The sequence below is a fragment of the Candoia aspera genome, chromosome 3 (assembly GCF_035149785.1).
Source record: "Candoia aspera isolate rCanAsp1 chromosome 3, rCanAsp1.hap2, whole genome shotgun sequence".
Lineage (NCBI taxonomy): Eukaryota > Metazoa > Chordata > Lepidosauria > Squamata > Boidae > Candoia > Candoia aspera.
This window is the reverse complement of record NC_086155.1, coordinates 19,541,169-19,563,552: the sequence shown is the minus strand read 5'-3', so window position 1 is coordinate 19,563,552 and position 22,384 is coordinate 19,541,169. Positions and strand designations below refer to the sequence as shown.

General features: G+C 38.0%; 1 protein-coding gene across 2 annotated transcripts; it reads right to left on the bottom strand.

Moving 5' to 3' along the window:
• Positions 1-10,772: 10,772 nt before the first annotated feature.
• On the bottom strand, positions 10,773-20,889 carry SPATA2 (spermatogenesis associated 2). Of its 2 annotated transcripts, none has more exons than XM_063297067.1 (3): positions 20,841-20,889; positions 16,281-16,704; positions 10,773-14,998 (listed from the first exon to the last, which is right to left on the bottom strand). In XM_063297067.1, the coding sequence occupies exons 2-3, from the start codon at positions 16,596-16,598 to the stop codon at positions 13,760-13,762; spliced, it is 1,557 nt and encodes a 518-aa protein (XP_063153137.1). In that variant the 5' UTR covers positions 16,599-16,704; positions 20,841-20,889; the 3' UTR covers positions 10,773-13,759. The 2 variants fall into 2 exon arrangements, with proteins under 2 accessions (XP_063153137.1, XP_063153136.1); XM_063297066.1 differs by having other exon boundaries at positions 20,784-20,888.
• Between the last annotated feature and the right edge of the window lie 1,495 nt (positions 20,890-22,384).

The window sequence follows — 22,384 nt, the reverse complement described above, 5'->3', positions numbered from 1 at the left end:
AAATTGCAATGAAACAAATTTTGAATCAGCTGAATAAGCAATGATGAGCGAGCTCAAAAAACAGTGGAAGATATGTAGACTTAAGTTTCTTATTTTCTATTTGTGTGAACATACATTTTATGCTACTTTATGGCCCTGTTTTGACAACACTCTTAATCTAATCAATCCCTAACTCAGATCTCTTTACTAATAGTTCTGGAAAGGCACAAACTGAGTCAAAAGCCATGATTTTGTGAATAAGAGTCACTGTAATGGAAGAGCTTGATTTTTCATCCATCTTTTCTGTTCATAATTTTTTCTTGATGGACAATGTAAGCTAAAACAAGTCAATTACTGAGTATAGGTGTTTCTAGGACACAACAAATTGGGTAGGATTAGTTTAACTCCATGCATGACTGGGTCTGTTTAGGGTTAAATTTAACCACCTAACCACAACCTAACTAGGTCAAGTGATGTCTTTTTGGTATTTCCACAATACACAATTACTCTATTAATCCAATTAAGCAAGTTGTGGAATAGAGTCTATCTGTATGAACTTGTCATAACAGCTTATCTGTCTTTCTATTTCTGCTACAATAATTCAGCATTTTCTCTTCAATTATTGCCTACCCTTTCTTTCAGTGGTTGTATAAGACATGTAAAGAAGTGTATTCATAAGCAGCTACAATCAATAACTGTGTATGTAGCACACACAGAATGTTTCTTTCAATTGACTTGTCAAATTTCTATAAAGTATATTTTATTTTCTATAAATTTCTTAAAAACTGTCATAGGGTTCTGAGCAGAATGGGGGTACAGCCAAATAGGCTGGGCAGAAGGACCTTTCCCTCCTTATATGCAGTGATCCCAAACCCAACTGAGCCACTGTGGACTTACAATTAAATAAATATAAGCAGGATAGGAAGAGTATTGACACTTTTGAACGTTAATGTTGGAGAAGACCCCAGAAAATACCATGGACAGCCAAGAAAACAAATGGATTATTGAACAAATCAGCCCAGAGTTCCCACTAGAGGCACAAATGACCAGGCTCAAATTATCCTACTTTGGACACATTATCTAAAGCCCTAGCTCTCTGGAGAAGGCTCTGATGCTGGGAAAGGTAGAAGGAAAGAGAAGAAGAGGACAACCAGCAGCAAGCTGGATGGATTTAGTTATGGTGGCAATGAGTGCACCATTGGAAGACCTGAAAGACCAGGTTAGGGACAAATCATCATGGAGAAAACCTGTCTGTGTAGTCACTAAGAGTCACCATTGACTTGATGGCACAGAATCATAATCAAACCAGAACGATCTGCAGTTTGCATTTTGTCTAGTGTAATTCTCATGCATGCTACAACTTGTAGAAAGTCTTTTATGCTTCTGGTTTCTACAGGCTTCATTTCAGAGGTATAATTTTCAGTGAGAGGGGAATAATCTTGTTGTTGCTATTGCTTAACCATCTATTGCAATGTCCCCATATGTCCAAATTATTATTTCCCTGATATAAAGTAGTTGTTGCTGTGGCAAAAGGGTGTGTATGTGGCATCAGAATGCTACAGTTGCACTGTGTCCTGACATCATATCTGGATTTTTGTTTTAACAATTCAACCTGTCCTCAGTAAACCTATTTTAGGATGTCAGTAGATAAAGATGGACAGTATGTTGGAGAAGTAAAGAGAAAATCCTAAGGAGGAAGACAATGACAAATTTGGACAGGATTGTGAAAGATAAGGATATTTCAATGACAACAGAGATCAGAATAGCTAAAGCAATGGTCTTTCCAGAGGTAATGTATAGCCTTGAAAGTTGGGCACTGAAAAAAAAGTGTGAGAGAGAAGATAGATGCCTTTGAATTATGGATTTAGAGATGTTTACTAAGAGTACCATGGACTGCAAGAAGAGCCTATCAATCAGTCTTGGACCAAATAAAGACTGACTGCTCCCTTGAGGTGATATCAGCAAACAGAAACTCACATATTCTGGATGTATAATGCAGGTGGACAAAGGATTAGAAAAAACAATTATGCTTAATAAGCTTGAGGGAAATAGAAAAAGAAGACAGGTAATTAGACAGGTTCAAAGTCATTATTGAGCTGTCCTTAACTTTGGTCTAAGTTTTATTTTAATTTTATTCTACAATGTATTGATTGTTGAATTTATATCTGCCTGCTGCTGGCATGCCAGCCCAAAGCAATTTATAATACAACATTAAACAGCACTACACATCAACAATTAGTATCAGTTAAATACAGCACCATGTAAACAATACAACAATTGTAAAATCATAAAAGTCAAAAGATCCATCATACACAAATCCTAGAGATAAACCAGCAAAAAAAAAAAAAGATGCAGAGAACATGTTTGCTTATAAAAATAGGATTCAGGTTTCTCTTAAAATCAATCAGTGAGAACAATGGGGAATGGAGAACACTCAGTAGAAGGCTGGCTTCCATGTTCTGAAGACATTACAATAATCAATGCATGGATCAGAAAAACCAGATCATTCCTCTCCGGAAAGGACAAAGTTGATAAATCAGACATAGCTGAAATGGGGGGTCCTTGCCACCTTACTCAACTGAGTACTCAATGACAGTGTGGGATCAAAAAGCACCCCAGCCTGCAAACCTTCTCTTTCAGGGGAGTGCAACCCCATCAAGATCTGTCCCTCCACTCAGAGTTACCATCAACTACCAAACTTTTAGATTTGTCTGTTACCAGCTTTGGCCAGTTATACCTTATCTACATCACAGTCCAGTCCAAGCAGAAGAAGATAGAAGAAGGGAGAAAGAAGAAATCAGCTTGGGTATCATCCATGTAAATGTGGCACCCAGATCCACCTTCCCTGATGATTGCTCCCAGAAGCTTCAAATAGATATTGAAGAGCATAGCAAAATATTCCAGAGGATAGAATAGAAGGAATCTCTCAGTACTAATACCTGGAATCTGTCCAAAAGATAGGATTGGAACCAAGACAAGCTGTGATTTCAACCCCTAACTTCCTTAGGCGGTCCAAGAGGATAATATGATTGATATCAAAAGTCATTGAGAGATCCAGGAGCATGAGGAGGCACACATTCCATGGTCATGCTTCCTTAACAGATCATTCATCTGGGTGACCAAAACCATCTCCATGACATGTTCCAGCCAGAAACTGGATTAAACTGGATCTCAGTAATCAGCATCATACAGGAATGCCAAGAGCTGCTCAGGTACCACCTGCTTAACCTCCTTGGCCAAGAATAGTAACTTAGAAAGTGCTCTATAGCTGTTGAAAACAGAGGAATCTAAATAAGCTGTTTTCCCAATTAAGAGACCGCCACCACGTGCTTCAAGGAAAATGGCATCAACCCCAGGAGAGGGAGGCATTAGTAACAGAATACAATATCTCTTTCAATAGGTTCACCCCAGTAAGAACTAGCCAAGAAGAGCAGGTTTCAACATAAAAAAAGAGATCTGAGCTTGTCTAAGCACCCTGTCCATAACTTCAAGGGAAGCAGGTGAAAACAGATCCAATGAAATCAGACAAGCTAATGTGTTGATCTCTTCCCTACTGTCTTCCTTAGTAGTATCTTCAGGCTTCTTGCAGATATAAGTAACTTCAGGAAGAATTTTGCAAAGCCATCATAGTAGATCGTTGAAGGTATAAGAAAGCCTTCCACAAATGTACAGACTGCATCAGTCCCTGTACCAGCAACACAGTTCTCTTGAGTGATTTTCAGCAGATGTAATGATGGAAGAGAAAAACAGACTTATTACTAAAGACAGGTGAAAACAGTAAGCATTCATCTATACAGTCACCAGGAGCTGAGCCTGACTCTACAGCATCTCTCTCTATATATTTTAAAAGAAGCCTCCCTGTTAAAGGATTTCTGTGAAATACTCTCTGATATTAGAGTGCCATCTACAGGAATTTTCAGTAATTTTACCTATATGACATAGCCACAGTACTTAAGAAGTATAAATTCCATTTTCCACAGTAACATTTGCTTGCCAAAATTCTAATTTAGATTATCTTCAGGGTTTGGTTTAGGGATTTTTTTTGCCCACCTTATTCCTAGTTACCACCACCTGTCAGTCAGTTGGTTGTACTGTGGTGGCTGGCGTGTTGCTATGATGCTGGAAGCTCTGCCACCGGTAGTTCTACTACCCAAAGGGTCACCCATGGTGGACAGGTTTCAGCAGAGCTTCCAGACAAAGAACAGACTAGGGAGCAAGGCCTGGCAATCTACTCCCGAAAATGTGCCAGTGAAAACCCTATGGATTACAACAGAATGTTTTGCGATATAGTGCTGCAAGATGAGCCCCTCAGGTCGGAAGGCAGTAACAACAACAACAGTTTATTACTGTCTTGAAATAGTTAGACTTGCAACACAATCCATTTCATTTCTACTCCAAATTAAATCCCATTGAACTTAATGTAATTTACTCCCAGTTAAATATATGTAACCTATGTACCCTCCGTCAAATATGAAAATGAAGAAATTCCACATGTCCATCTTAGAAATGGATGTAAGAAGTTGCATGGGGATAACATGGCTCAGGAATTTTGAAAACTTTAACAAGTTTGATAAACTAACATAAATACCTTCTCTGATATCGGGTGAGCTTTAAGTTGTGGGCTGCATTTCCCCCTAATGAAGCCTGATGGAAGCTGCACCAATTGTTTATCTCCCAGCAATTATTTATCATCTCTTGAGCAAGAGGACTGGAGAAGATGGAAGAAACATCCTTGCAGGTCCTTTTCCTTAGACAATCGGAGCAGTGGTTGCATGAATTGAAATTTTAGAGAACAGCGATGGCAGCATGCACACCCGTAGGACATTTCTGAGAGCAGTATCTGACCTATGGGTTGCCATAATTTTCCTTGGATTACATTTTCTAAGTTCTTAGGGCTTGGAGGATCCTAACCCCAATAATGCCCATGCCATGTGTGTGGAGGCATAGTTCACATAGTCTGCATGCCAGAGGCTCTATATTCAATCTCTAGCTTAAAAAGTCCACATAGTACATGATGGGAAAGACTTCTTCCTAAAACCCTGGAGAACTATAGACAGAATGGAGAACACCAGGTTAACCTATTATTAACCAAATAATGATGGTTCTTGGTTATGTAAAAATTAAATGCAGACATAGGAAAGATGGTTAAGGATGACCTTACCTGAAGTAGTTCCCTTTGCTTCTTTATGAAGTAAGAAGTCCTTGGTTCAGAGCTTTTTATTATTCTCTAGCAGCTGCTGGCCTATTGAAGTTGAGTGCCTATACATTTCAACCTCTCCCACCATTCTGTAGCTATCACCTCTTGGCTGATTACTCCTTGCTTTCTTTCGTAAAAAAACTTGGCCTTCCATTCTACATTAGTATCTGATGATCCCAGAAACTGGATAATGAGAGCAAAGAAAAGATCTGTTCATCACCATAGTCTGATTCCCTTGCCTTTGACCAAATAAGCAAATTAGTTAAGGCCATTACATGAATAAATCAAAGCTTCTGTCATACTGTGTAATCAAGTCATCCAGCCAAACACTTCCTACAAAAGCCTCTCTAAGCCTCTGAACCCAAGTGAAGCACCCCATATCCTGATGATGATGATGATGATGATGCAACTTTGCAGAAGATGAGTAGTGTATTTAAGAGGCCATTAAGGGAGCAAATTATTAACGTTCTATTGCGAGTTTTGGCTGGTGTGTTTGCTCATAGGAACAGAATTCCATCTAAATGTGCTTGAAAGCAAATAGAATGGAAGGATTTGCCTGGAAGTAAGCCAGTGTAACAGTATTGATAACTCAGAGGAGGAAAAGTATTTAGCAGTATGTGGGAGGATTCATTACTCATTTTGGAGAAGGAAGATGATACATATTTTGAAACTGACCAGCCACTGTTTCAGAGGAAATTCAGCTTCAGTGAAGCCATTTAGTGGCCTGCTAGAACCACTGAAATGGAGAGAGCTTAACACAGCTGAGAAGCTGTACTCAGAAAAAGAATATTATCTTAAAAATAGCTTCAATGAGCATGTCAGAGAAACACAGGTTATTGATCTTACACACTTAGCCCTCCCAAGCATAAAGAATCACACACTTAGACATAGTAAGTTTAAAAGTAAGTAAAAGAATATTTTACTCATTTTATTCTTGGTTGTTACATCCATCTTCGGTGGAAAATGAAGTTCCTTGTATCTTCTGTTCTTTCTAAACTTAATTCACCCTAAACTCTCAACCCTAATTGCTGCCAAGAGCTGCATGGAAGAAAATGGGAATTCCAGGCCCACCACATGGCTCCCGGAGATGGAGCAGCACACAGCCATGTGCTTCACTCCCGGTGGAGAAGGAGGAAGAGAGAGAGGAAGTGGGAGTGGCAACAAACAGCTTCCTCAATAGCATGGAGAGTTTGCATCCTAGAGCAACCATCCATATGCTAATGAGGCATTCTGGATTTGCCAGGATCTCCAACATTCAAGGCAGTATCCATACTGTGTTCACATCAGGGTTTACTCAATTAACTCTATTTTCTTGGTTGAGAAACCATAAACTAACTATACCAGCAGGGTTCCTACCCCACACTAGACTAAAATGTGATAGTTCAGTGGGAACTCAGCCATAATAAGATCCAAATTATAAAATAAAGTTGCCTGCTGGGAGCATAAGTGGGCAGAACATAGATTGGGATGTGATTAGCTGCAGTTTATTCCTCTGGGGCAGTAAATGTTGATACAATTTGAAAGACTCTGGAGTCTAGTGATTACAAAGCCTGAATGTAAGAGGGCTGGAGAGGCTCGGTTTCAAGCTCACAGGTGGGTATAGGAAACTTATTTATTTTATTTATCATATTTCTTCACTGCCCATCTTGTATAGCAACTTGCATTTAACTTTGTTGCAAAGAGGTCAAGGAGGGTATATGTATATCCTGTCTTTTCTTCTACAAAAGCCCCTCCAATAATCCACGGCCTCACTGGCTTTTCACTTGCAATTAAATCCAAGTTTCATATTGCTTTTCAAGCAAAATACAAAACAAAGGAAATGTGGTGGGCCATTCTAGTGTACCATAGTGCTTAGATTATTAAGATGGGAGAGATCAAAGTTCAAATCCACGTTCAGCCATGAATATTTTGGATGCATACTTAGTTCTCCTGCTGTCACCAGTAAGTACACAAAAGAAAGGGGTAACAATATGGTACCTCATCATACCAGAAGATGATGCCCAATGATCTCCAAATTTCATGTTAACCAATTAAGAAAAATTAGCTGACATCTCATAAGATTTCTGTGGGCAAACATGAAATTTCAGCCATTTTTAAATTTGTTTCACATACGTTTAGTTTAGTTTTTTGGCACCCATGACACAAAAAGGTGCCCACTGTTTGAAAAGGCTGATAGTCTCTGAGAAAGACTATTTTGACTTTTTGAAGAAAAGGATGAAGTTACAGTAAGGAAGGATATTTCTTCAAACTGCCAAGCTTCTTCTATATTAAAGACAACCCCAGGTGGCCAAAAATTATCACTAAGCCAAGTGTTGAATACTTAACACAGAACCTAGAATTTCTTGCTCAGTTTTGTTTTCTGCTATAAAGTATCTCAAGCAGAATACAAAACAAAGAAAATGTGTTGAGTTAACCAAAGGTAGCCTTATTTTATTTATTTTTATCCTGCCTTTATTATTTTTATAAATAACTCAAGGCAGGGAACATACCTAATACTCCTTCCTCCTCCTCTTTTCCCCACCGCAACAACCCTGTGAGGTGGGTTGGACTGAGAAAGAGTGACTGGCCCAAGGTCACCCAGCCAATTTTCATGCCTAAGGCAGGGCTAGAACTCACAGTCTCCTGGTTTCTAGCCCAGCACCTTAACCACTAGACCAAACTGGCTCTCTCGAAATGCTCAATTCTTTATACTTTATTCTTTATACTCAAAATGTTTATTCTTCCGTATAAAGATGCATTTTGTAAAAACTGCAGGAAATTGCAGTCTACCGGAGGATCATTTTGCTTGAGTTAGAACACATAACTGCTTGATATCAAACAAGTTAAAAACCAGATCAGGTTTTAGAAGTCAGGAAAGTCATTAGATTTTCTCCGATCCTGTTTCTCCTCCCTTGTCTCTATATTCTCCCCAGCATTACACATTTGTTTATGCACCCATATAACAGGAGAAATAGTCCCATTTCCATGCCCTCTTCCTATGGAAGAAGGCTAGTTAAAATTTCTTTTCCAACTCTTCCTCACTGGTGCACAAGTAATGCTTTTAGTAAACCACAGAGATAAAGACTATAAACATGTCACCATGAAACAAATAGCCTCCTTCGCCAAGGAGCCTCCGAGAGCAACCCAATCCAGTGTCTTTCTTTGCCAGTTATTGCTGATAACTTTTAAGATAGATATAAGGCTATGCATCATGTTAACATAAGAGCACTTTTGTTTTTCAAAATAAACATTCTTGTCCATTGAGTAGGAATCACAGCAACCCTGCACTCCAAGTTCAGTATTTGACACCATGGAGCAATCTTTCCAGTCTTGCATTCACTGGATGTGTTGGGAGTAGAACTCTCAGAATTTTCAGCTGATAGGAAGTTGTTATGAAGGATAGACTTGAACCTTTTTCAACCAACTATTGATGGATAGAGCAAGTGGTCTCTCCCTGGAGATCTTCCAGTAGAATCTGGCTAGTCTTCTGGTACAGATTCTCTAGTTTTAGGCTTCCTGCCCTGAAAGTTGGCCCCTTCCAACTTCAGAATTCTGTTCTGACATTGTGATAATGGTGATCATCACTCAAACAAGCACTTTGTATATACTTCAAAATGTAAATTAGACGGTCATATGTCATGAAGTGGCCTGTGTTTACATTTAAGGTAGAAGTGTAATAATTGGTCATTCATCCAGCATTCAAGATAATGAGCATCTCAACTTTTTGGGTTAAAAGCAAAATTTCCTCTCTATCAAATGTTACCAGTCATCAGAACAGATACCTTTCAGAAGAAGGAACTCTAAATTTGGGTCCTATGTCATCATTGCTCCTGCAACTAACAAGTCAAGCTTGTTTTGCAAGCAGCTATTATTTCCACATGGATCTCCCAGCAGTAAGTTGGCTTTTAAAGTAGAAATTATCAGAGTGCTGTTTTGTTTTGAGTCAATGACAAACAAAAACAAAAGGACAGACACATCCTATGTATTGGTGCACAAGCAGGGGAGTATATAATAGGTGTACATAATTTTATTTGCCTATAAAGTATACAATCTGGTGTTATTAGCTCTGCATCTTCAGGCTGATGAGGATTGAAGCCTAAAACATATGGAGGGCAACAGATTGCTTTCTGATACATGCACAATGTACATGATACATAACTAAACAGCATGCCAGAAAAACAATGAAGTGTAGATTGGTGTGAATGTTGGCTGACAAATAGTCACTAGAGTTCCTAGCTTGCAGAGGCATTCACAGAGGGTTGAGGAAAATTATAAAATGAGCATTATGCTGTCGCAACACTTGTTTTATCATTTTGACAAAAGCATCAGATCCTGCACATGCCTCTGCTAGTTTGTATGGAATAGTGTGACCTTGCTTGGGATAAAACTAGGCTTTGCTTCTGTTTGTAGCATACTGGTTAAAATGTGCTCAAACTGGCTGGTACCATAGTTAACATTAGCAGGGAACACTGCATGGGACAAGGCACAACTAAGTCTGGTAATCTAGTCTACACCTTCCTTGTCTTGTTAAAGTGTTAAATAAAAGCTTTGTTGACCAAAGCTATGATGGGCAACAGAGGTCCCTAGTTATGGACCCATTTAGTGAGAACCATGTCACATAGAAGGCTATGATTTGGAATGTAATGTGAGTAAATGGTAGAGCATGAATTAACAAATGAAATGAAACAAAAATACATTGTTTTGTGTGTCTGAGGAAACAAAGGTGGTTTGATGTTACACAGCTGAATTGATTAATCTATGCAGGAAAGTGAAGGTGTAGGTTAATTATCAAAGGAAAGATATCAGAAAGTATGAATCCCCTGGGTGTGATTATTGCATGTTACATTTTAGTTAATGGTGATAATGGAAGAACTGGATATAAGTTTGGGGTATAATTGTGAAATATCATGAATGTAATCAAGAACATAAAATTATTCTGCTGGGTGACATGAACTGATGGATGGGAACGAAGTAAGATTACAGAAGCAGCAATTCAGCTGTAGTAGTAGATTCTTACACTAGGCAGTGGAGTGGATTGGATTAGATGACCCCCAAGATTTCTTTCAATCCTTACATTTTGATTCAGTGACTGATTTATCTGGAGACCAAAAAAGAAAAGTTGTTGGTATCTACTGAATTTTTAAAAGGTGTGTTTTGAATATGTAGTTTAAGTATGATTTAATCATACATACACAAAAGGCATTATTGTTTATGAAGAGAGAATTGGTAAAGGATACAAAGGTGATGAGTTGTTCTGAATGTGGGACAGACTATTTCTTAGTAGTGTCAAGTCTGGATTTGGGGGACACAGAAGATGAAAGTAGTGAAGGAAATGAAAATGAAAGCAGAACTGTGGAAAGAAAAGGTACAAATTCTCTTCCAAAAAAAGTGTTAGAAAGTCAATTATCTCCCAATGGATTGAATGGATAGTATACATAAGGAAAAAGAATTGAATCTGCTTAGAACAGAGTGCTACAGAAGTGTGTGGAGTTACAATAATGGGAAGTATAAAAGGGGATTAGTGGAATGAAGTATAAGAAGCTGTAGATGAGAAAGTAACTATAAAATAAGAGGAAAAAAAATAGTTGCAAAGAATGTAGTCAAAGACAAAGAATGGTTAAAACTAAGAACTATTTTAATGGAAATAAACACATTTTTGGGAAGTGGATGAAAGGGCTGGACAAGGAGCTGGAAAAATTAAAACAAACATGAAATAAATTGGCAAGAGTAAATGCAAAAACGAGGGAATTGCGAAGAGTACTTGAGAAGATGTTTGGCAAAGTTCTGACTGAAAGGTTACAAGGGGTGACAGTGAGCAAGATTGGGGAAGCAGAGTATAGGCTTATGCTAGGCTAGTTGCATGCAAACTCAAGAACGCAATCCATCTGATTGCGCCAATACTCCTTGAAGGAAAATCGCAGCATCCTGAAATGGACTTTACTACAACAGTCCTAGTCCTGACTAAGCTGAGAAGCAGTATCACAGCCAGATTTTTTATAATGCACATTGCATTATGTGAGATAGTCTTGATGGAATTTGCGCTATCTTTAGAAGTATCAAGTTGAATAAATCATTTCCATTTTTAAAATGTCCTCAGTCTTCAAAGACGGCTGAAGTGGGGTTTAGAATCAGTTACCCAAGTTCAAAGTCCAGTTCTGCCACTGTGACCTGTGGCCAATTTTTTGCTTTACTGTGTGTCCCAGATGGTAAGGTGGCATAACTTCAAAAGGTTGTGGAAAAAATATGTGTAAGGACTGTGAAGCCATTACCTATTACATGCTATGTAAACAATATTTCTCACACAAAACATGCCAATGTTAAACTTCCTCTCCCCAAAATTAAGTTCTTATTGCGAGTAAGTTTACTCTGTATACAATTCTGTTTAACAAATCAGATGCCAAGCTGCTACGTTTTAAATTAACATATATTTTACTATCTCAATCACAGCAATCTCATACAGTAAGTTACACATAAAAATATATTTAGCATAGTATCACTTACATTTTTCTGAACTACAGGTATTCCATGATGAATATATACATAGGACTGTTTTTTTAAAAGCAAGATAGTTAATCCCTGCTAGGTTCACTGTATAAATTACGTGGCATCACAGTTTTTAGTTAGTGTTATGTGAATTACAACATGGTATCCAAACAAGAGAAAATTAAAAACTATATAGTATAGTAGCCAGCTAATAACAGCCAAGATGCTTTAAAAGGTTGAAGAGAAACTCAATACAACAAAATAAACTTTACAGGCAGATCTTTTAGAAAGACTAGAGTTGTTTTAAATTTGACATTATATACACATTGTATCTACAGGAATATTAATATACACTGATAAAAACCCATCTATAATTTTGAAAATCTTAATCACTCACATAAGCAATAATTCTATTAAGCTTCCTTGTTGGCAGGAAATAAAATACTAAATGTAGAAAGCCATTGTGATCATGGTATTTCTGATTTTCTTGAGTGTGTATCCCTTTTTGATACTATTTTGCTGTTGGCAACCTTCCATAAAAATCATTTGAAGATGCATATCTGATGCTCAGAAGAATTTCAGCAAACATATGGATATTTATTCAATCCCCTTTGAATTCCTGCCCACTCTTGCTAACCCTCCTTCCCACCCAATCCCTCCCCTGCACATTGATAATGTAATCACTGGCCATTCATATAAGTTTCATCACATAAAAGGTGAAAGGACTACAATTCTTATAAATCCTAGAATCAACAACCATGCTCTTAAAATGTATAGTTTTAGGTCAAAGATAATGTTCCACAAAATTCAGAATTCAATGCAATGGCATAACAAGGCTATATAAATGTTAGAATGACACCTTGATACACGTTGGGACCGGATCAAATTATGCATTTAAATCTACCTCCACAACAGAGAAATCTTAATGCCTGGAAATGGCATTAACTCTTTTTTTTAATACTACCAATCTGCAGCAGAGTACAGCTGTGTAGCGTATGTAAACTACTCCCAGAAATGTGTATGAAAGACAGAATAAGTGAATGTGCATGTGCCCAACTCTTTCCAAAATTGAGAGTTTAGTTGTATACATGGCAGAGAGAGGTGAAGTTATACGTCCAAAAGTTTCTGATTCAGGAAGCAGAATTTCATCCAGTTGAAAGCAATAAAGAAAATTAATTTTTAGGAGCAAGTCTTTGTAACAATGGCAATATGCTGCAGGTGAAACACAGTACAAAGAAAAAAATATCTGAAAAAATAACCCAGAGACTTCAATTACATGATCTTACCCATTTTTTTTTTAAAAAGACAACATATTGAATATATTTATTAAAATAAACTACTTCCAAATTAACTATTTACAGTAAAAATAACAGAATTTGATACACGTTCAACAGAAGACGAAACATGACCCATCAGAATGGAGAGCACTCCAGGCACAACGTAACATACACCAATTGCCATCTTTAGAATACCAGAACAGTCAACCAAACAACTGGATGCTTTGGCAACATGGAGAATAAAGTAAACACTTGATTTAAAATTTGATGTTATATTTCCGAGAGAGCTATCTTGGAAAGGCCAGAAAATGACACAACCTGTGATTTGTCTACTGGAGCCTAGGAAACATATGTGAACTTTTTAAAAAAAATTGGGTGGGTGGGGAGTAAGAGCAAACATACGAACAAATGTTTTGTACGAACTACCAAAACAAACAATTTTACAATGTTCTAAAAATGCTCTTCTTAGTTCCTACGTTGCCCTTTTTTTGTCATTATTCTGGTGCTATGTTGCAGAAATGAGGCAAAAACAGCAATGAAACAGCTATGTCTTTTTTTTAGCAAAAGGAAGCAGACGGATCGCCCAGTTCTAAAGAAAAGAAGTGCTTTTCTCCTTCATCTAAATGGAAAAGCAACTAAGAGTCACCCAAAAAGAGGAGCAGCAGCATCACCTACACCATAAACATTTGTAAAACCACATCATCAGGATTGGCACTGTATATACTAACGATAGGGCATATCTGTTTTTCACTCAAAAGATTGTTAACACACTTATCAGCATATTTGTGTTTTTAGCCCTTTTGCCCCAAAATATAGGATTTTGAAAAAATAAATTTAAAAAAATCTATCTATACACCAGATGTGAGAGCTGGTTTGATTTGTAGTTTAACTGATTGTTTGGCAAGAATCTGTGAGCCTCACTTTTTCGACAACAGGGATCATAATAGTAAGCATTGAGGCAAGCATCACAGGAAACTTTAGAACAATAAGTGCATGTGTTGGCAGCTCCTGAACGGTTGCAAAAGCCACAGCGTGAAGAACCCAAAGGTTTGGATTTCGAAGTATGTGATGCTCGCTCTTGAGTCTGCAACGTATATTGTGGCCTTTCCCTTCCAGCAGATCCAGACATTGTCCCTTCACCTGAAAGTGTTTTGAGCGAATAGTTGCTTTGTTTTATTGCTGGATATTCTTGTCTGCAGATGAGCAAGTTGTCACATTTTTGGCAAATGGAGGTGCCACAAGATAATCCACAGTTTTGGCACTTAAGGGAAGAGGTCTCTTTGGCTAGGTGCGTACGTTTAGGGTAACTTGGATTGGCCTCATTTTTTAGCAGCCATACGTCATGTTTAGCAGATTCTTGTCTTTTAAACATACTTCTAGAATCAGGGTCAGTATACAAATCTAAGTCATCTTGAGGGGAATAGTAAGTACCAAATGGCATACCTGTTCTTAATATGCCATTGGTGTGGGATGGAATTGGCAAATATTCATCTGTACATCCATGTGGAGAACTTGATATGGCCAGGAGGGATGGTGATGGTCGAATTATTTCATCTTTAATGTCATCTTCAGTATCAACTAAAATGGGCTCTTTCCGGAAACTCAGTGATGCCATCAAAGGTGGCTTCCTACTATCCAAGTAATTATCGTATGTGTCCACTGATTTAGAAGGTTTGCTAACTTTGGGTTTGAAATAATCTTTAGAGCCTCTTTCGCTAGCAGATTTCTGAAGTACCATTCGTGACATGGAAGTGTTTAGATTCTCTTTGCATTCAGCACGGCGTTTCAAGGCATCTGAACAGCCACGAACATCATCATTGCTATTTTTTCTCTCCTTTACAATGTCAAGTTCTGAATAACCTTTTTCCTTCACTTGCAAGTGAATTTCAATCAATTGTTCACATTCTGTTTTGGCCAGATAAAGTTCAAATGATATCATCTTCACTTGAAAGGTATCAACCAGGTCTTTGAGCTTATACATAGTACCAAGTTCTTGAACATATCCCATCAAGTTTAATATTTGTTTTATATCCTCATCAGATAATGTAGACTTCACATAATAAACAAAAGGTCCTGTATAAGTCTAAATATAGGAAAGAGAAAATATGAATATATATTAGTGAAGTCAAACATAATTTTGAACTGCTTATGTGTATAACTCCAAGAGAGGAGTTAGACTAAAAAGCCTTTTTGGGCACCATCCAAAAGAACTGTAAAGATAACCCATCAAACTGTATTAAGCCATATTAATTTCTATCATACTACATCAATGTCAAGAATATGATAATCAACTTCAGTATTTGGTAAATTGGGTAGTAGATTCAAACTGAAGCCAAACATTTATTCTAATTTTGAGTTGTCAGTTTAGTATGATAAAGCATTTTGAAACAGAACACTGTTTCACGCAAATTCTTGGGGTGGGTGGGATAACTAGAGATTTTTGGCTCGTACTATTTTTTGTCAGAACCAGTGGTGCTTAAAGACTTGAAGCTTTTTTATAATGGATGCTAAAATTCAAAGAACATTTGACAGCAGAAGTTGAAACTTTACAGGTAGTCCTCATTTAGCAACCACAATTGGGATTAGCAATTTGCTAAGTGAAACCACGACTGTGCTTATGATCTTACTTCAGTTTTCCTTTGCTTTACAGACCTAAAAAGGTCATAAATGCAAGGATTGGTCATAAAGTTACTTTTTCATCACCTCTGTAACTGAACAGTTGCTAAATGAGGCAGTTGCTAAACAAGGACTACCTGTATTACCAGAAGTAGAAATATAACATCAGCTTAGATTTTGGAGACTCAGGCCCAGGGTAGGGCGGTTCATCAACTTCAGTATTATAGAAGCCTTTTAGGATTCTTTTCTTACAGCAGGGATTCTCCTTCATCACTAACAAGGGATTGCTAGGAATTAAAGCCCACCAACATCTAGAATGCCACAGTTTTTCCACCTCTCTCTTATATGGAAGGATTAGAATACCATTCATTCAATTTTACTTCCAAGTAAATGTCAGCATTACCAGGAAAAGCAGGGATAAAAACATTTTTGGTTCCCTTGAGAAGTAGTTCACTTTTTAAAAAACGTTTACTTTTTAAAAAACATCTTTGATGAAATATTTCTGCCAAACAGGTAACAAGAGAACACCAAATGTTCACCTTTAAACTTATATTTCTCATTTGCATTTTATGATGGTAGCATTTTCATTTTCTTTTTACACTTTAGTACAAAGAAAATAAGAAGTGAGCAGAAAAGGATAGATAGCAAAATGTTTTTTACTATGAAGCTCTGTGGATGCTTCATCACAAGCTTCTAAGAAATTAAAACATACTTAGATCCCGAAACATGATATATTTGTACAGGCTTACCTTTATGTTTTTGAATTCCTTCTTCCAAGGGTAAAGAAAAAGATTAATTCCAACTGATTCCAGCACTTCGAATGCATTCTGGAGTGAATGCAAACTTGAAGTTTTCAAGGACCGAAGTGAATTTTCAGCAATCTCATAAAATTTAATTAACCGGAATCTATAAAAGGGATCAATCTTGGGAAAGCATAGTAAAGCTGAAGCTGCCACTTGTAGATACTCATCACTAACTGGGCGCTGCTTCCTGTCAGAGGTATCCAATTTAGATTCATGAAACTGTACATATTTCTTAAATACATCGTCTTTATATTTTGTATCCATCTGAAGTTGGATTTAAGCACGCTCGTGGGCGGCTACCTCATCTCATTCATGGCTATCTTGAGGCCCATTGATCAATAGGCTATGTAAGACAGCAGTGGAATAGATTCTGAAAGAAAAAAAAAGGCAAGTCAGGCGTCATACTATTACATTTCATCAAAAGTATTTTTAGTTTTAAACAAACTTTTTCTGTCCTGTAGAACTAAAGCTTTTCTGTCATTTCATTTCAAAACAAGAATTAAGTATTTCACATGAATTAGCACAAATAAAGTTGAGTAATTATATATTTATCTGGATCTATCTCTTGACTGCATGGGTCCTCAAGCACTACCGCTATTTACACTAACATACCTGATTCTTATTTCATACAGGTAAAACAGAATGAGAAGATACTGTGGAAAGGGAACAATGCTTACTAATGATATAGCATATACATGAGTTCAAAATGTTTGTTTATTCTCACCTTCTGAACTGTATTTTATTAATCCTTACAACTCCGAAAAAAAGCCTTTGGTATTATCCTCAGTAGGGATTGATGTAGCATTGTTTATTTCTCATTTTGATGCAAACATACCAAATTTGCACTTCCCAATTATATATGCAAGTTGAATATAACAATATGCCACAATCAGCATTATATGAACTTTGTGATGCAAGGTGTAACTCAAATGGCATACCAACCCACATACATTACGAAATTCTCTTCATAAAAATGTTTTTGTTGTAAACGTGCATGCAAACTTGCTTATATTGAGAGAATGTTCATGCATATGTCTAAAATATGGAGCAAACAATTTAAGGCTGCAAAAATGAAAAACCTATTCAAAATTAACATGACATGTTTTCTACCCCTAAACTTCAAACCATCCAGCAAACCTTTGTTCTCTTTTTGAGAGACAGAGAGCCACAGTTAATCTAATCTGGGTAACAAAATTACTTATAGCCTGTTTTGCAGCTTCTCCTCGCCACCATCAACTCATTGAGAAAATCCCTATGTACGCTGGTTTTAAGCAATATTCTTTGGGATCCTGTTTTCTAAGAACCCCTTAACACAGAGAAATGGTTGCCAGGTACAATACAGACCTACCAGTGTGTAAGATACTGAAGCATTAACTCCTGTCTCCACATGCAGATGAAATCCAAATGAAAGCTTATAGGGTAATAGATATTAGCTCATTTAATAGATAGCTTGATAGATAGCAATCAATAAGTCTTTTGTGAATATAGTTCACCTCACTGTATTAAAGCCTGTATCTACAAAAAGAATGATTACATCTTGAAAGCTATTTAGAAACAAAAGAATCCAAGCACCCGTAAACATCACAATCCTCTCCCATCCTTTTATTGGAAGCAAATCCCACTGCACTCAGTAGAAATCCCTGCTAAGTGAACATGCATCAGATTAGACCACAGTTGTGATACAACTCACAAATGTCATGAGATTATAATTAAATTGTAAGTGAATCTGAAAATTTATCACATTTATATCCCATTGCAATTGTATACAGACTCTCAATGACTGACAATGTGAAAACAATAGCAATAAAAATGAAAAATACAAAAAACAACAGTAAAAATGTATGTGACGAGAGTTGGGGCCAAATGCACTTCTCATGGAAGACCATTCCAGAGGGCCAGCCCAATGACAGAAAAACAATGCCTCTGGGCCTCAGTGTCCCTGACCACCTGAAAATGGTGGTCATTATGAACTACATTATGAAATAACTACATTATGAAATAACAACAGTGTGAACTAGTGTAGTATGTTTTGAAAGATCAAGACAGACTTTCTAAGATTCAGAAAGTTTATAGTCCAAATCTTGATCTCAGTTGTTCTACTTTGAATTCTAGTTGTTGGTCTGAAGTATTTATCACAGGTGGCACAATTTTATCACACCCACACAGAAGTCCCACAAAGTTCAAGAGGTCCCAGATTTTTTTTTTTAAATCTGTTCAATCATGTCTGATTTTCTGCCTGGACAAGTCCCTGCAGTTTTCTTGGCAAGGTTTTTCAGAAGTGGTTTGCCATTGCCTCCTTCCTAGGGCTGAGAGAAAGTGACTGGACCAAGCTCACCCAGCTGGCTTTGTGCCCAAGGCAGAACTAGAACTCATGGTCTCCGGTTTCTAGCCTGATCCCTTCCACCACTACACCAAACCGGCTCTCAAATACAAAATACAAAATAGTCCCAGATTACCACATATAAAAATTGAAACCTTACACCTCTGATTAGAAATCCTGAGTAAATACTTCTGTTTAAATTACTTTTTTCCATTTCACTTATCTAGAATGTCTAGACTTATCACGATACAGAGTTATCATCTATAATGTCTCTATCGCTGGGCAGAAACTTAAAAACTGACCGCAATAGGCTTACAGAGTAGGTTAAACTGATAAGGATATGAAAAAGGTCCCCCCTCCCCAAAAATAAACACACCCACAAAAGAGATTTTTGATACTATCTTCAATACTGTGCAACCACTTCAAATATTCAACTACCATTAGGAAATTTTGTTTGCCAAGCAAGTATGTTTGTTTTCTCTAGCCTCCAGCTTATCTCTTTTTCATCCAGTTATCAGGTAGCAACTTTAAATGCCTTGTCAAATTCTTAAATATACAGGCTTAGTAAATATCTATGGAAAATTGGCAGACTCCTTATGTTACTTCCCATAGTAGCAAGATTTTGAATCCTTTAACTTTTTCTAAATTATTTTATTTAAATTGTGTTTCTTTATAAATTGTCCACAAATACCAACATACAAAGTAAAAGAGAGAGTATGAGGAATAAACACATGAAGAGTGTGCTGCCCAGGTTTAATAGTCTGGCTTCTCAGACTTGGCTAGTACTTAAATGGGAGAACACCACTAAATCCAATGACTGTAGGCTAAGGTGGAAAATTGAAAAAAACATCCCAGAAGGAGGTAATAGCAAACCATTTCTGTACTGTTCTCAACAAAACTACATGGACGTGTCTTTTGTTACCAGAAGTTAAACATAACTCAAAGGAGAATTTCCTTTTAGCTTGACTGCTGAATTTAAACATAACAGTCCTGATTGACAAGGTCAGAGGTCTATTTAATATAGCATTTTATGACCCACCACCACAATATATTTGAGAAGTTCAGAAACACAGACAGAAGGGTGCTAAACCCATTCCACGATTGCTCTGTAGCAACAATAACTTTCTTACAATACTATTATTTATTACATTTTTTTCCGCTGCCCGCCTCAAACAATGACTCTGGGCGGTTATAATTTGTTTCTGGTCATCCAACTATATTCTAAAAAATGAATCAACTAACAACTTGTCTAACACTAATTCTATCACAGCAGGTGACCATGCCTAAGCAATCTTGGCTGATTCCAAAAAAGTTAGCAGTCAGATCTGATTAGTACTTGGATAGAACTTATTGTGCCTTCAAGTCAGTATTGACTCCTGCTGACTGTCCAGACAAGTCCCTGCAGTTTCTTGGATGGGAGACCCTCAAAAAAGCCAAGGCATTCAAAGAATAGCCTGAATAAATGCAATGGAAAGCCACTCATACCACAGTCAAGCTGTTTTGAAAAAACAGTAAAATGTTCCCCATACAAGAAGAAACATACCCTTTCCTAATACAAGGCTGCACAAATAATAATGGAGGCTTTTTTTTTAAATGAAGAGTTTATTAGCTGCAGATTATCTTGACTCACCTGGCCTCTGATCAGGTAATCAATCTTAACAATGAAAATTGTGATTAGGAATCAACGGGGGAAAAGCTCCCTTAATTCAGGATTTTTTTCATCAACCTTAACCTAAATCACACAGGAGTTGCAGCTACTATACATAGCAAGCAATACGCCCTCTCTAGTGGGACTTGTCTCCCTTTTTTATTACATCCCTGGAAAACCCAGAAGACCGAGTGGGAAACCCAGACAGGGAAGCCAATACTATATTTATTCACTGGCCCTCCAGGCCCCCTTCCGGACCTCTCACCGCTGGGCAGCTGAGGAAGGGTAGGCTCGCAAACCCTCAACTCCCTTTCTTGGGGATGCGGGAGACAAACTAATCCGCAACCCCAACCAGCAGCCACATCCAATGACGCTCAGGGCGAACCTACCTGACGACTACAGGCAAAGCCCAGGACCCGGTGCCGCGACCCGACCTCCTGCTTAGCTCAGCCCCTGCCCTCCCTCTTCGCACTGCACCCACCGACTCTTCGCCTCTCCCACCGATACGAAGTGCGGGAATCCGGCAGAAACAGCCCACCTAAAACCACCGACCAGCAGCCACCTTCGACACTCGCCAGACCGGAAGACGCTCAGGACCCGGAAGTACAATCTCCTGTGCTTCTCGCTCCCCCCATCCCCCGCCTTCCCCAGAAAACCCGGAAAAGAGTGTGATTTGTCTTCGAGTCTTTCCGCCGCCGCCGCCTTTTAGCTGAGGGCGCATGCGCAATTTTTCTGCACTCGCCGAGATGCACGTAGGCGCATGCGTATGATCTTTTTTATGCGCCAGCTCTGCTCTATCTGTCTTGTTTCCAAGCTGAAAGGATGAGAACTGTTGTCCATGTTAAGGTCTAAGTCAGTAATAATGCATTCTCGCGTAGGTTTCCTAAATCAGTATAAGTGTTAGTATAAGAGGACCAGGTACGAGGACTTCCGTTTCCAGTAACTCTAGTTAGCATAGCCTCCTCTGGTCTTCAAGGTGGCCTTTTCCAACTTGGTGCCTCCAGACATCTTGAGCATTGCAACATCTGATGGTGATAAGATGGAAAAAAAGTGGGTGAAGGCCTGCAAGACACTTGCTTTTTTTTTCTGTCAAAAATTAACGCAGATGCCCGTTCAGAGAAACAAGTAATTTCTGTACTAGCAGCTACGGTGTCTTCTGGAGTCATCCACCCAGCTCTCTGCAAAATAATTGTAATGAGGGACGGGTTTATGAGTTGCTGGTGGGAAAATGACATCACTGAGGATGTATTTTCAAACAGTGGGCCAATGACAGAATGTGCATCATGATATTACAGTGCAAACCATTTGATTTATATGCTTCCATCTGACGTTGGGATGCAATTGTGAAAAGTACAGGTTTTTGTCAGGATGCACATTTTGCAATCTTTTCGTTATCATGGTTTGCACTTATGGTAATGGATAGTGCTCACATTCTGAATCAGAAACAAGCCAACCATGTTAATTGTTTGTGTGAACAGAGTCTATTTGAGTTAATGTTTAGTGGGTGTACAAAGGTAAAGGTAAAGGTAAAGGTTTCCCTTGACGTAAAGTCCAGTCGTGTCCGACTCTAGGGGGTGGTGCTCATCTCCATTTCAAAGCCTTGGAGCCGGCGTTGTCCCTAAGGACCCGTCCATGGTCATGTGGCCGGCATGACTCACGGAACGCCATTACCATACCAGGGTGTACAAACTAAGAGAAAAATAATGCAATTACAAAAAGAAAAATTGTATCAGGGCTTACCGTGTATATATGGATGTATACATATGGCATTTTGGCATAACAGTTTCAATAAAAGATAAGCATATTCCATTATAACTCTTCACACATTTATTTCTAAAGGCAACTCATTCATAAGATGCAAGTAAGATCAGGTCTTCCATCCACTGAGTAATTGGGGCCATACATTTATGTTTACAATGAAGAGTTAATCTCTTCACAATAAAAAGGACATGAAGAATCCATTACCATTGTCAGTTGTCAATTTCCATGTGGTATGTAGTTCAAGAGAATGTGTGCAACTGAAAATACAGTATTAAGATTTATTCTTCTGCAGATTCATTCTGCTTTTAATTATTGTAAGCA

Excerpts from the sequence above, each read along its gene's own strand:
- SPATA2 (XM_063297067.1), bottom strand. The coding sequence starts at position 16,598 with ATGGATACAAAATATAAAGACGATGTATTTAAGAAATATGTACAGTTT. Across the intron at positions 14,999-16,280 it reads AGGAATTCAAAAACATAAAG|ACTTATACAGGACCTTTTGT; the intron begins GTAAGCCTGTAC and ends TCCTATATTTAG.